General features: G+C 31.6%; 1 protein-coding gene across 1 annotated transcript; it reads right to left on the reverse strand.

The window, feature by feature from the left end:
* Positions 1-11,311: 11,311 nt before the first annotated feature.
* LOC139848275 (HVA22-like protein a) lies at positions 11,312-12,572 on the reverse strand. Its single transcript, XM_071838011.1, has 5 exons — positions 12,481-12,572; positions 12,297-12,323; positions 11,990-12,112; positions 11,677-11,917; positions 11,312-11,529 (listed from the first exon to the last, which is right to left on the reverse strand). Exons 1-5 carry the CDS (start codon positions 12,534-12,536, stop codon positions 11,464-11,466), a joined length of 513 nt encoding a protein of 170 aa, XP_071694112.1. The 5' UTR covers positions 12,537-12,572; the 3' UTR covers positions 11,312-11,463.
* Between the last annotated feature and the right edge of the window lie 1,013 nt (positions 12,573-13,585).

The raw sequence follows: 13,585 nt of genomic DNA on the forward strand, positions 1-13,585 counted from the left end.
AAAAATAATTCAATTTTTTGAAGAGTACGAATGAAGCTATCACAAAAGATTGAAATGAGGAAAATAAGATTCGCCTTAGCTTTTGACGTGGTCAGGGTTGAATTTAGAAAATAATGTGCGTCTTAACTTTTGAAGTTGTCTTGGTTGAATTCCGGAATTCAAGGGATTTAAAAGAAAATCTTCTAAATCTGAGAGTTTTGATTTTCCGACAAAAAAGGAGATTAAGATCTCTATAATTAAATACGGTGATCTGCCTCGATTACTCTGTCTGATATTTCCATTATAAATTAAACTTTTTCCGTTCAATTATTTTCACCATTCCTATACTTTCCGTCTTAGTTCATACATCCAAAAGATTGTGAAAATGCTTAATCCAGTTCAAATCCTTGTCCTTATCCTTACTGTCACAACAATCATTCTCCTTTTTCAACTTCCACCAGAGGAATCTGTTTTCTTCTACTTCGCCCTTTGAGTTATAGTGTTTTTAATTCTCCCTTATATTTCGAAGTCCCTGCTTCTGTCTTCTATAATCATTGTCATTCACAGTTAATGCTCCCTCTTATTTGCTGCGATTTATACCCAATTTTTATTTCGGAGATTTGTCCCTTCGTTTCTTCTTCTTGCGATTGGGCATCTCTTGTAATGGTTCAGAAATTACAGATATAAGTTTCAGAATGAACATCGTTAATGTCCTAAAAAAAAATGGTAATAGCACAATTTGACTTGTCAAATTACCAGAATTCAAGGAAAGATAGGACTATCAAGAAAAATATGTTCTTGATATGTTTATAGATTAGACAGAATGTAAGAGTCGTGTAATATGGCACATGATGACGTTATGATCTGTGAATCATCATGTTCCATTTAGAAACTCAGCATGACTTACTGTAATATAATCACGTTGATCAAGTGTCATTATATTATACTAACTCATGCATCAGTTCCCAACACTACTTCAAAAACATTCATATTTTAAGCTCGAAAGTTTACAGAATATAGAAACTAACAATTTCTATATGATGTAACACTGATAGCACGAAGAGATTAATGATTTCAGATTAGAATAATTATAAAAATATCTCTAGAAATATGGAGGATATTTATAATGAAAGATACGATAATATCTCGGAATATCTAAGATCAGAGGATGATAGAAACTATTGTCTGCAAGGGTTTAGAGTAAGGAGCAAGATATTCACTAAAGACTTTAGCAGACATTGAATCATTTGAATTCTTTGAAGTTAAACTTATTCTTTGTGATTTGTCCACGGCTTTCTTCATAGTTTCGCATAATCTGCTTTTCGGTACTAAATTTTCTATTGAATGTTTCCAATATAATGATACACAGGAAGCACGAAGGGGTATATAATTTCAGACGAAAATATTTATGAAAATATCCTCAGAAATATCGAAGATATTGATGATGATATTTTGGAATTTCTAAGTTCGATGATTGATGGAGAAAAATTTTCCGCAAGATTTTAACATGACTTCGGAGCAAGATATTCTCTAAAGATTTCAACGGATCTAGAATTACCTGAATCCTTTGAATATAGTGTTTGGTCCTTGTATTTGTCCTTGGTCTCCTTTATGGGTAGCTCAATCTATTTTTCAATACCTAATTTTCTATCGAGCGTTCCTAATACTCCTTTCTTTATCATCAAACTTTTGGTCGTTTAGACCATCTACCATTTTTCTGTTTCCTCTGCATTTAATGCTATGATATCTGAATCATCGGTTATTAATCCGAGGTGGTTTCAGGGAAATTGTGTTTTTAGATGATTAAACGCTGATGGTAATATGGTGGAATATGAAAGATTCCCTGGTAATAATAAAAAAGCACGCGTATATATCAACGTTATAATAAGGTTGTTTCGTACGAAAAGTCGAAGTTGTCTTGCTGGAGCTGTGATAAAACTGGCTATCTCGAACAACAGATGCAAAGTTATTTTCGGTAATAATAACGCTAAAGGAATTAGCACAGCTACGTGTTAAACGTTTACTCAGGTTTCCAGTGTTTTCAGGTGCATAACTATATGCATCAATCTTTTCTACCGTAAATGAAGTGCGGTTGGTTCATCCTCTCGATTGAGGTGTTTCAAGAATCATGAAAGGTTTGAATGCAGATTGTAATTGTCAAGATACAAATGAGGTTTAAGATGAAATCAAGTGGCAACTTGAAGAAATGTTTAGTTTCATATGTTATAATCAATATTTTAATTCATTTTAATTATCCAATGTCATTAGTTCACAGTCGATAGTCCACAGTTAACAGTCTAATAATTCATATACAATTTAATATATAATATTCGAATTAATTAATATGCATCGTGACCCGTGTACATGTCTCAGACTCGATCACAACTCAATATATATATATATTATTATAGAATCAACCTCAACCCTGTATAGAGAACTCGATCATTACTGCATATAGAGTGTCTATGGTGATTCCAAATAATATATATATAGATGCGTCGATATGATATGTCAAAACTTTGTACACGTGTCCCGATATTTAAAGTGCGTAAAATAAATAACAGAAATTAAATGATGATAAATTAAATGCGTAAAGTAAATAACAGAAATTAAATGACGATAAATAAAATTACGAGAATATAAATTGCGATAAATAAATTGCGATAATTAAATTGCGATAAATAAAAGGTAATACGGAATTAACAGTTAGCTAGGAACAGTTAGCGTGGATTCTTAACAAAATTTCTCATAGTTAATTTGTCTGTTTCTAACAAATTTTATTTTATCAACTGTTTTCTTCATTATGCCACTTGTTGGATTCTGATAGATCAAAATCCAAATATGAAATTGAATGAAAATGGTTATTCTGCGGTGAACGGATAAGTATATCTGTGGATGTAAGTAGGATAGTAAATGACTGTTGAATCAGATTCGAAGAATGTACAGTGTAACTTATTAATGTGAAATCTAAATATTCCTCGGGTATTACCTACCCGTTAAAATATTTTCATCATTAACAGTTTGTACGAAAAAAAATTTCAATTACAATCTTTATGAAAATATACTTACATACATATTTTCCTCAGATGTAATCATGGATTTAATGAGTCAATACAATAATAGACTCATTTGATTTACCGTTAGAACAAGAATATATAATCTCTAAAACATTAGAGAATACATAATCGCCATGTCGAACGAAGATAAATGGTGTAGAACGTCATGTAGAACGATGATTATACTCGAGGTACAGAATGAGATGTTGAGGCATGGATTGTTGATGGTACTGGTACTGTTACTGATGGTACTGTTGGTGCCAATGATCTTGCTGAAGCTGGTAAGTTTTGCACCATGTTTTCTAAATTGATTACTTGAGAGCGAAGCTCGTTGACTTCTTCTATTATTCTGGGATGATTGTCGGTCGGAACGAACGGATGAATAAGGTTTAGAATTTTTGATAGAATGTAATCGTGGAGAGATAATCTGGAAATGAGTGTGAAAATGGTGTTTCGAATGGGTTCGCCGGTAAGTGCTTCAGGTTCTTTGTCAAGAGTGCAGGTTGGTGGTGAAAAGGATCGCTTTTTTTTTTTTCGTCTCCATCGGTTAAGTAGGCTACGAACCCATCAAATGAATTGGTTGATTCATTCTGGTGACACTGCTTTCGGAGCTTAGATGAAACTCCATATCGGAATAGCTGTCGGAATAACTATCGAAATAGCTATCGAAATCTGAGGGACTCGAACTGGTTGAGGGATTCATCTCGTACGATCAGATGAAGGATTTTTGATAAGAAATAGATTATAGGATGTAGATTAGTACCCTGCAATACATAATTTACATATGCATATATAATACTAAAATCCTATAAGTTACGGAGGAATCTTCAGAATATGTTAGACAAAGTTTACAGTAACAGATATGCTAAGATATGAATTAGCAGGTACGCTAAGATATGAATTTGTCTATACACTATTCATGCAATCAATGCAGCAAGATGTGTCTAGACTAGGAATGATAAGCAGGTAATTTCCTAAGGATGATAAGTAGATAATTTTCGACACCAAATGATAAGCAAAACTTTTGACATGCAGACACGGTCGAAGTCCAGACTCACTAAAGCATCCTAACGGTTTATCAGTTAGACACACTAATGCAGACCTGGTTCGCTAAGACCACCGCTCTGATTCCAACTGAAAGGACCCGTCCTAATCCATCCGGACGAAGTCCATATCGATTATAAACGATTCACAACAGTTGATTTCATCGCGAGGTACTTGACCTCTATATGATACATTTTACAAACATTGCATTCGTTTTTAAAAGACAAACTTTCATTTACATCGAAAGTTGACGGCATGCATACTATTTCATAATATATCAAACTATAATTGACTAAACAATAATATTGATGAACTCAACGACCCGAATGCAACGTCTTTTGAAATATGTCATGAATGACTCCAAGTAATAACTCTAAAATGAGCAAATGCTCAGCGGAAGATTTCTTTCATACCTGAGAATAAACATGCTTTCAAGTGTCAACCAAAAGGTTGGTGAGTTCATTAGTTTAACATAAATAATCATTTCATAATTTTAATAGACCACAAGATTTCATATTTTTCCATTTCTCATAAACTTACGTCCCATGCATAGAGACAAAAATATCATTCATATGGATTGAACACCTGGTAACCGACATTCACAATATGCATATAAGAATATCCCCATCATTCCGGGATCCTCCTTCGGACATGATATAAATTTCGAAGTACTAAAGCATCCGGTACTTTGGATGGGGCTTGTTGGGCCCGATAGATCTATCTTTAGAGTTCGCGTCAATTAGGGTGTCTGTTCCCTAATTCTTAGATTACCAGACTAAAAAGGGGCATATTCGGTTTAATAATCCAACCATAGAATGTAGTTTCGATCACTTGTGTCTTTTTCGTAAAGCATTTATAAAAGCAGCGCATGTATTCTCAGTCCCAAAATATATATTGTAAAAGCATTTAAAAAGGGAGCAAATGAAACTCACCATACTGTATTTTGTAGTAAAAATACATATGACGTCATTTAGCAAGTGTAGGGTTGACCTCGAATTCACAAACCTATATTAATTGTATAACTATTAAATCATATAATCGTAATCGAACAAAATATATGTACATTAATATTAGTGATATAATTAAAATTTTTTTTTATATTAATAACTTATAGGTTTCATTATTTAATTAATTATTTTCATTTTATATATTTTAAATAAGTAAAGATAGTAGTATAGTTAAGTTATGGGTATATATTTTTATATAAAGATCATTTATTTGTTAAATCAATAATTATAATAATACTATATTAAAGATAATAATAATAATGATAGTAATAATAGTAACAATAAAAATGTAAATGATAATTTTAATAATAGCTTTAATAAAAATGATAATTTTACCAAAAATGCTTCTTTTAATAATATTATAACTGTAATAACAGTAATAATGATACTAGTTAGTAATAATGATGATAATAATAATAATAATAATAATAATAATAATAATAATAATAATAATACTAATAATAATAATAATAATAATAATAATAATAATAATAATAATAATAATAATAATAATAATAATAATAATAATAATAATAATAATAATAATAATATGATTGTAAAAAGAATAAATTCTTATTATTAACACTCCTAATAATGATAATAATAATGTTATTAATAATAGTAATACTTATAATAATAATGATGATAATACTTTAATACTTAATAATAATAATAATAATAATAATAATAATAATAATAATAATAATAATAATAATAATAATAATAATAATAATAATAATAATAATAATAATAATAATAATAATAATAATAATAATAATAATAGTAATCATAATTATAACCATAATCATAATAATAATAATAAATGGTACATAATACTTGTATTAGTGATACTAATAATAATAATAGTTATAATACTAATACTAATAATAATAACAATAATAATAATAACAAAAATAATAATAATGGCTACCTCAAGAAAAGTTCCAAAAATAAATGTCTATGCCCGGGCTCAAACACATGACCCCTTGATAACCCGACATCTCTCCTAACCACTCCTCCATCCTTCTTTATCTAATTTATATTACGATTTCATTTTATTTATCACGTTTTCTGTTTAAATCTTTCATCTTCCTCTTTTTCTAAAAAAAATGACACGGTCGAGGATTGAACCCGTGACCTCTCGCTTAACCAACACTCCTTCTAACCACTCCTCTATTTGTCTCTTTCTTGATATAAGCCGCCTCTTAAACCTTTTAATTCATTTTCCGTTTTCATCAGATTCCTCTCCAAACTTTAACCAAACAAAGCCCAACGAAACTCATAGCAGCCCAAATAAGAACTCATACGGCCCAACCACGAAACAATTTCTCAACCCAAAGAAAAATGGCCCATCATCAAAGATTAATTTGTTGTTTCAATTTTTCGAACGGCAGTAAAAAAAATTAAATAAAGCATAAGTACTCCTCTCCACTAACTCATTTAATATTCCAAGTGGGAAAACATGTCAACCAAAATCTTCAATATGATATCATAATGTACGTTTGTAATTTATGTTGGAAGCCTGCAATCCGTCGCAATTCTAACACCTTTACAGCTCAACACCAAATTCTTGAAATCTCAAATTTTGTATTACTATTAATAATGAAATCATTTAGCAAGCGGAGGAAAAGAAAAGGACATAAATGTCGGCCACTTTTGTCCAAAGCAAATTTGAATCAAATTTTTAATACAGCACATAATTCATTTATGTCCTTCCATGATTAAAAGGGTGTTTAAATGATGAGTGTAGTATTGAAAGAACCAAAGGTTTACTTGGTGACGTTTTGACGATAAAAGGTGGTGGGTTATTGGGTTTTGGTGTGTTGGTTCTCAATCATCAAACGTAATGGTGATGATCCGTATGGTGGTGACGGTTTCCGGTTGTGTTCAACAGTCGAGGTTGGTGGTGATTCATGGTTATAATGTGGTGAGGGTTGAGGGTATCACAGTGGTAATAGGAAGGAACCCAAAGCAAAAGTTTCAATTGGGTTTAACGTATATGAGTTTATAAGTTTTAGTGGGTTTTCGAGCTTCCAAAACATAAAACGAAAGTAGTAGCTAGTTTGTTGGTTATAGTCTGATGGCGTTTTGAGTTGGACATCGAGTAATAGAAAAACTGGGTTGCAGGTTTTGAATGATGTTTTAAATAGAGGTGATCGGTTAAACTGGAAACAATCACGATGAAGAAAGAGAGCAAAGGTGTTGTGTTAGTGATTTATGGTTACAATTGAAGGTAGTAGCAAGTAACATGGATTTACGACGATAGCAGTAGCAAGTTAGCAACAGAATGATTCGGTTTTAAAACTTGACAACCGAAGGTAATAGTAGTGGTCAAGTGTTGGTATGATTTGCAGAAGAGATAGGAAGAATGAATATTTGTATAAGTGATATAATTAAGTATCTAATCATTCATGCATACATTATACTAAAAAGACAATAGGCACAGTATTACATTTCATCATAACTAGTGATACTGTGTCATGATTCAATTCACATGGTAATATCAAATAATTAGCCAACTCGTGACACTCTATTGTCTTGTCCTACCGACATAAATGATTTTAAAAATATAGATAGATATAAGGTTATTACTCTGTTATTTGTTTGACAAAAGCAAAGAAATTGTGAGGTGTAAATTCTTGGTATATATATAACTATAGATTACATGTTTTTGACTTATAAATAAAATATCGATTTCCTTAAACTATGAGCTATAACCTTTTATACATATCTAAATTCTAGAATAAAAGGTCATTTTACCATCCAAAACCCAACCGATATTTAAAAAAATACATAATTATAAAGACGACGACACTTGGAATGATTTAATCTAATTTTACATTTATAGCTTCTGAAGTTTTTCAAGAATTGTAAAAATGAAGATATATCAATTAAGTAACCAAGCAACTCAATCCTCACATGCCACACATGTAGTTTAAATGTTGTTTGTACGTATGTATAACATTATATATATATATATATATATATATATATATATATATATATATATATATATATATATATATATATATATATATATATATTTACAAGTAATTGTTCATGAATCGTCTATAATGGTTGAAGGTCAAATGAATGTATGACATCAGTTCAAAAACTTTGAGACTCAACATTACAGACTTTGCTTATCGTATCGAAATCAAATAAGATTCAGGTTTAAATTTGGTCGGAAATTCCCGGGTCATCACAGGGGGGGGGGGGAGCATTAAATTCAAAGGAGTTCATTAAGAGATTGTTGTGACTACGCGAAGGAGACAACAATATTATATGGGGAGTTATTCGAATCATGCTACCAAAACTAATAGCCACTGACTCGGGTCATGCTATAAAACCAATTGCCACTGATCGAGCCTCTGATGTGAGCACATGTACTTTGTGAGGGGAGCTTCGGGAGTTTCGAAACGAATTCTAGAAGTCTTCTCAACGGATATCTAGGGAGGAGATTGGTGTCTAGTAATCGACGAAGATAGATGTTAGTGAAAGCTCAAGACATATCAAAACTGCCTCAAGGGGAATGTTGTTATCTAACAATTGATGCTAGCGAAGTTAATGATGTGATCTAAAAAGACTTTTGAAGATCCAAGATGTTCGAGATTCGAGATCTACTTCAATGGTGCATACATGATTCGTGAGGGGAGTTACTTAATGATAACGAATTTCATTTCATGTAATTTTGTATGTACTTCCTAGGGAGTTACATTTGGGAACTGGATCATCTCATGAGGGGAGATTGTTAGGACTGTGAGATGAGCTAATCTTGTTCTTAGGAGGTTCTGTAGATGAGGGCTATATGTTAGGAAATCTAGATGAGCCCTAACAAGAACTTGATAACCCTAGTTATCAAACCCACCTTGCAACAAACAAATAATCTCCAACACAAATAAAGACAAGAACAAGAAACGTAAAGAACAAAGAATTAACGTGGTTATGTCCAATCGTTTAATTCAAACGAATTGGTTTAATCCACGGCCAAACAAAGAGGGTTTTATTATATTTTTCGTAGGTGTGCATTGCAGATTACATATGAGGGTTTTTATAGGGCAAAAAACGGAATAGGAACAATCTAGATAACTTGCTGAATACGAACATTGTCGCGTTCCACGAAAAACCACACTCAAACGCGACACACTTGCTCCAAACGCGACAAGTCCAGATCCCAAGTTCTGCCACGTCTGTCACGTTTCGATACACTTTGTCACTTTCCAGTCTTGTCGCGTTTTGCGACAAACATCACCCGAACACAATAGATGCAGCTCATTCGTTTTGATCTTCTTTGCACCCAACACTATATATAGAACCTAGGGACTCCTTAGTTAGTAAAGATAACAATTATTTATAATGTATTCAAAAGAGAGTCGTAGAATGATAGTTTGACTATTTAACTTATACTCTCTAAATTCTAGTAATTATTCGTTCATATTCATTGATATTCATGCATATTGGGTCATGAATTCAGGGTTGGATCTACGGTAGGGTCACAAGTGAGATCACACTGGGCATCAACATAAAAGGGGCATCAAATGGCTATTTTGAGTTATTTATGTAAGTTTCATGGGAGTAATTTTCATGGTAGGAAGGAATAGAGAAGAAGGCAGAAGCATGAAGATGTGAAAAGTTTCATGGGAGTTATTAATGGCTTTTATTGATGTTAAAGTTGATAGGTTAAGTGTTAGGTTCACTATTTCTGACAATAGGCTTTTGTTGCAAGTTTTCAAAGCAACATATCGAACATCTTTTAAAGAATATTGTACAAGTCTAGATTTTGCATTTAGATCCAACAAAAGAGGTGCTATGAATGAATAAAAAATATGCTTTGTGTGAAGGTTCTGCAATACGATGATGAATACATATCTACTGATTTTATGATAAAAACTTTGTTTTTAATGTTTCTATATTTGAATTATTTCTACAGCGAAAAAATTCATACGAAAATGATTTACTTCATCAATTACTCCCTATCATTTTTCATTTTGTTTTATATATTCAATTATTTTCATTACTTACGATTAAATACAGGGTTAAAGCTATAAATATGTTATATATACTTTCACTTTTGTTCCAATGTAAACTATATACCCAGAAAGATACCACTGTAGGTCACATACTTTCAAAAGTGTTCTAATGTAGACTATTAGTTACCGAGTACCCGCTTGTGCAGTCCCTAAAACTAATGGACGTTAACAAGAACTATTCATAGATCGAATTGATTAGAGTGTCAGATTCCTGATTACTCCTTCAAACTTCGTGTTGTATCTGATCGTGTTAAAATTCATCTGTGTACAACAGATCGAAAAGTCAAAGTTTATGATAATTTGGTCATCAACAATTCAATTGGATCGTTTCTCGAATTTTCAGGTCTTAATTTTAGTTCACGAGTATTAGATGATGGAATTAGAACAACTTTCATGAAGAAATCGTATCCTAAAAATGCCTAAATCTCAAATTTTTTAGCGTCCATTAGTTTTAGGGATTGCAAACGCGGTTAATCGGTCCCAATAGCCTACATTAGAGCACTTTTTGTAAGTACGTGACCTACACTGGTATTTTTCTGCGTATATAGTCTACATTTCAAAAAAAGTGAATGTATATAACCTATTTATAGTTTTAACCCAATATTAAACTTCTTTAAAAAATTAATTATTACTGACTTACTTGATAAAAATACGAAGTATTCGATAATAATTTAGCAACAAGTGACACTATATGAATATATTTAAATGATCGATCTTTTTTTAGATCTTATTCGCGAAAATTAAATCACGTTAAGAATAGAAAAAAGACACTAAACACATGTTTGACTATATTCATTAGTATAGTTTCTCTCTTTAAACTGTCCCTCACTTTATTAATAAATTTAATAGGGAATAAACTATATAACTCAATTAGGTTTCAGACACTTAATGTTTATTAGGAACATACTTTGACCGTTTTTAAACTCTTTCATGATCACTGAACTATCTTATGATTGTTTAGACGTGGAATACTTAAAATTTTCGTAGGGGCATCATTTGATGGTCTTGCACCGGGCCATAATATAGTCAGGACCTGCCCTTGTCATAGTTAGACTTGTATATTGATAAAAATCCTTAGTCCATTACAATTGTTTAGTGACTCTATGTGCCACTTGTTACAAAGATAAGAATCAAAGAATAATTCAGCGCGCGCAACTCTGATCTTTGTTTGTCATAGAATAATAACGTTGTCATTAACCTCATTTAACATGAAACAACAATTTTACAAGAAAAATATCATTTGCCTTCAACCTAAAAGTTCCTTCATGAGACCCAAGCAATTTTAACGACAAACAAGTTGTGTTCTTAGTAAATACAAGTTAAACGTAATACAATAATCAAAGTTCATCAGTATCCATAGTTATCATCAAAGATGGTGTATCCACCCCTCCTTGATCTTGCTTCTCTATCAGCCTACAAAAATATAATGCAATTAGTCATTTTAATTGAGTAAGCTACATATTATATCAAAAAAAGTTGTTAATACTTCATACATAAACTACATATTATATCGCCGTTCAAAAAATATAATGCAATTAGTCATTTTAATTACAAACTCACTCTACTTATAAGCCTTTCAAATTCTTCAGGTCCATTTTCTTCGATATATCTTTCTGCAGCAGTTAATATGTCATCTTGTTTACTAAAAATAACCTTCTTTCGTGGCATATACCATATTCGAACTTGTGGATTTCTGTAAAATGGTCTGACGAAATGTTTATAGACATATGCAGCTCCATTGAAGTGAGGCAATACTAACCAACATGTAGCCACCAACTTAGCATATGGCCATATTGGAAACCTGGTTCATGAACGATTTTGTGAATATTACTATATAAAGTTACTTTTAAACAGTGTTAATTGGTTAATTTACCATTCAAGAAGCTTTGAAAAGGTAAGCTCAAAGAGAGTGATTAATGAGTAGAGAACCCAATAAGTGAGCCATTGCTGGTCATCTGTTTGTGACCTTGTTTCTATGGCTTTTATTGAAGCATATCTGAGAAATTAAAAATCCAGATAAGAAGTTATATACTTCTAGTAGTATAATGAATATCGATAAGCATATCAAAACATATAAACAACAGTCAATAACTTCATTATGTTAACATAAAATGTAGTGAAAACCAACATCTTTATTGTATGAATAATGAGATATAATTGACACAAGATGCTCTACTTACAGAGGATAGACAAGAGCAATCAGAGGCCTGCCAAGCAAACAAAAAACATATCAAAAATTGCTACATGTTTTTATATATTTACTAATGAAGGTAGATGATGACTTTTGATGCATATGGTTTTAGATATCTGCATGTTTTTCGAGGGTAATTGGTAATTAAGACGATTAAACATACAGGAAATTACCCAATAAGGACATCAATATTCTTGGCAACCACAGAGAAAAAGTTTTGAGAACCCATCTGTACTTTGTTTCAAGAAACTACTAACATGATATTTTATAATGTGAAAAGAACGACTATTTGGTATGTATAGCACAAGTTTATTTAAATAGTAATATAGAATATTGTAACACTAGGATTAAGATTATCATTAGAGTAATATTTAAAATTTAAAATATTAGTTGCCTATTTTATATATACTAAATTTATTTACATATAAGAAAAATTAATTATCTAATTAACCTAATAATGCCACATTATCTCCGGTTAACTATATTACGCCACACAAATAATGTAAAACCTTGTTTTATATAATAATAGATAGATAGATATATAGATTTGCAATACGATACTTTCCAAATATAACTCATTAAGATTTGATTTCTCTAATAAACTGACATGTTAACAATTTTTAAAATAATTTTTTTTTTTTTTTAACGGCAAAGGAAGTATGTATTATATATATCAACACGAAATAATTACAATAATGTCACGCTTACAAAAACGGAACTACATCTAGGAAAACAAAACGACAAATATATAACCGAGATAGTAAGACTCCACAAGTGTGCAGGAAAACGCCGTAGTCCGTTCATTATCATTAAGGTCGAGATTGGACTTGAGAAGAATTAACTAAACAAGCTGGAGTAGGGACAGAGCACAGTGTTGGCAATTCAACGACAAAGCCCCCTGATCCACCTCAAATTCTCTCGACCAAAACGACTACTCCAGGAGTGGGGCAAAAAACCTGCGTGGAGAACAATTAATTAACCTATCCCGGATCTCCTAGACGATAAAGCTAGCGAATCATAACCTCGTGGATTTGCAAGCCAGACATCCCATTCAATATTGGTGCCTTTGATCCTATTAGAGATCCATTCGGAGCATTTAAGTTGGATGTCTTTGAATACCATTGCGCATGTCGGTTTTATCTTAGTGAAAGTGAAAGCGTTCCTACTTTTCCAAATCATGTATCCCGTAACTCATTCCGTAGCTTGCCACAACAGTTTTCCCAAGTCGGAGGTGAAGTTATATCCATTTCCAAGAAAAGATTCATTTATACCCAAGTT

The sequence above is a fragment of the Rutidosis leptorrhynchoides genome, chromosome 5, assembly GCF_046630445.1.
Source record: "Rutidosis leptorrhynchoides isolate AG116_Rl617_1_P2 chromosome 5, CSIRO_AGI_Rlap_v1, whole genome shotgun sequence".
NCBI lineage: Eukaryota > Viridiplantae > Streptophyta > Magnoliopsida > Asterales > Asteraceae > Rutidosis > Rutidosis leptorrhynchoides.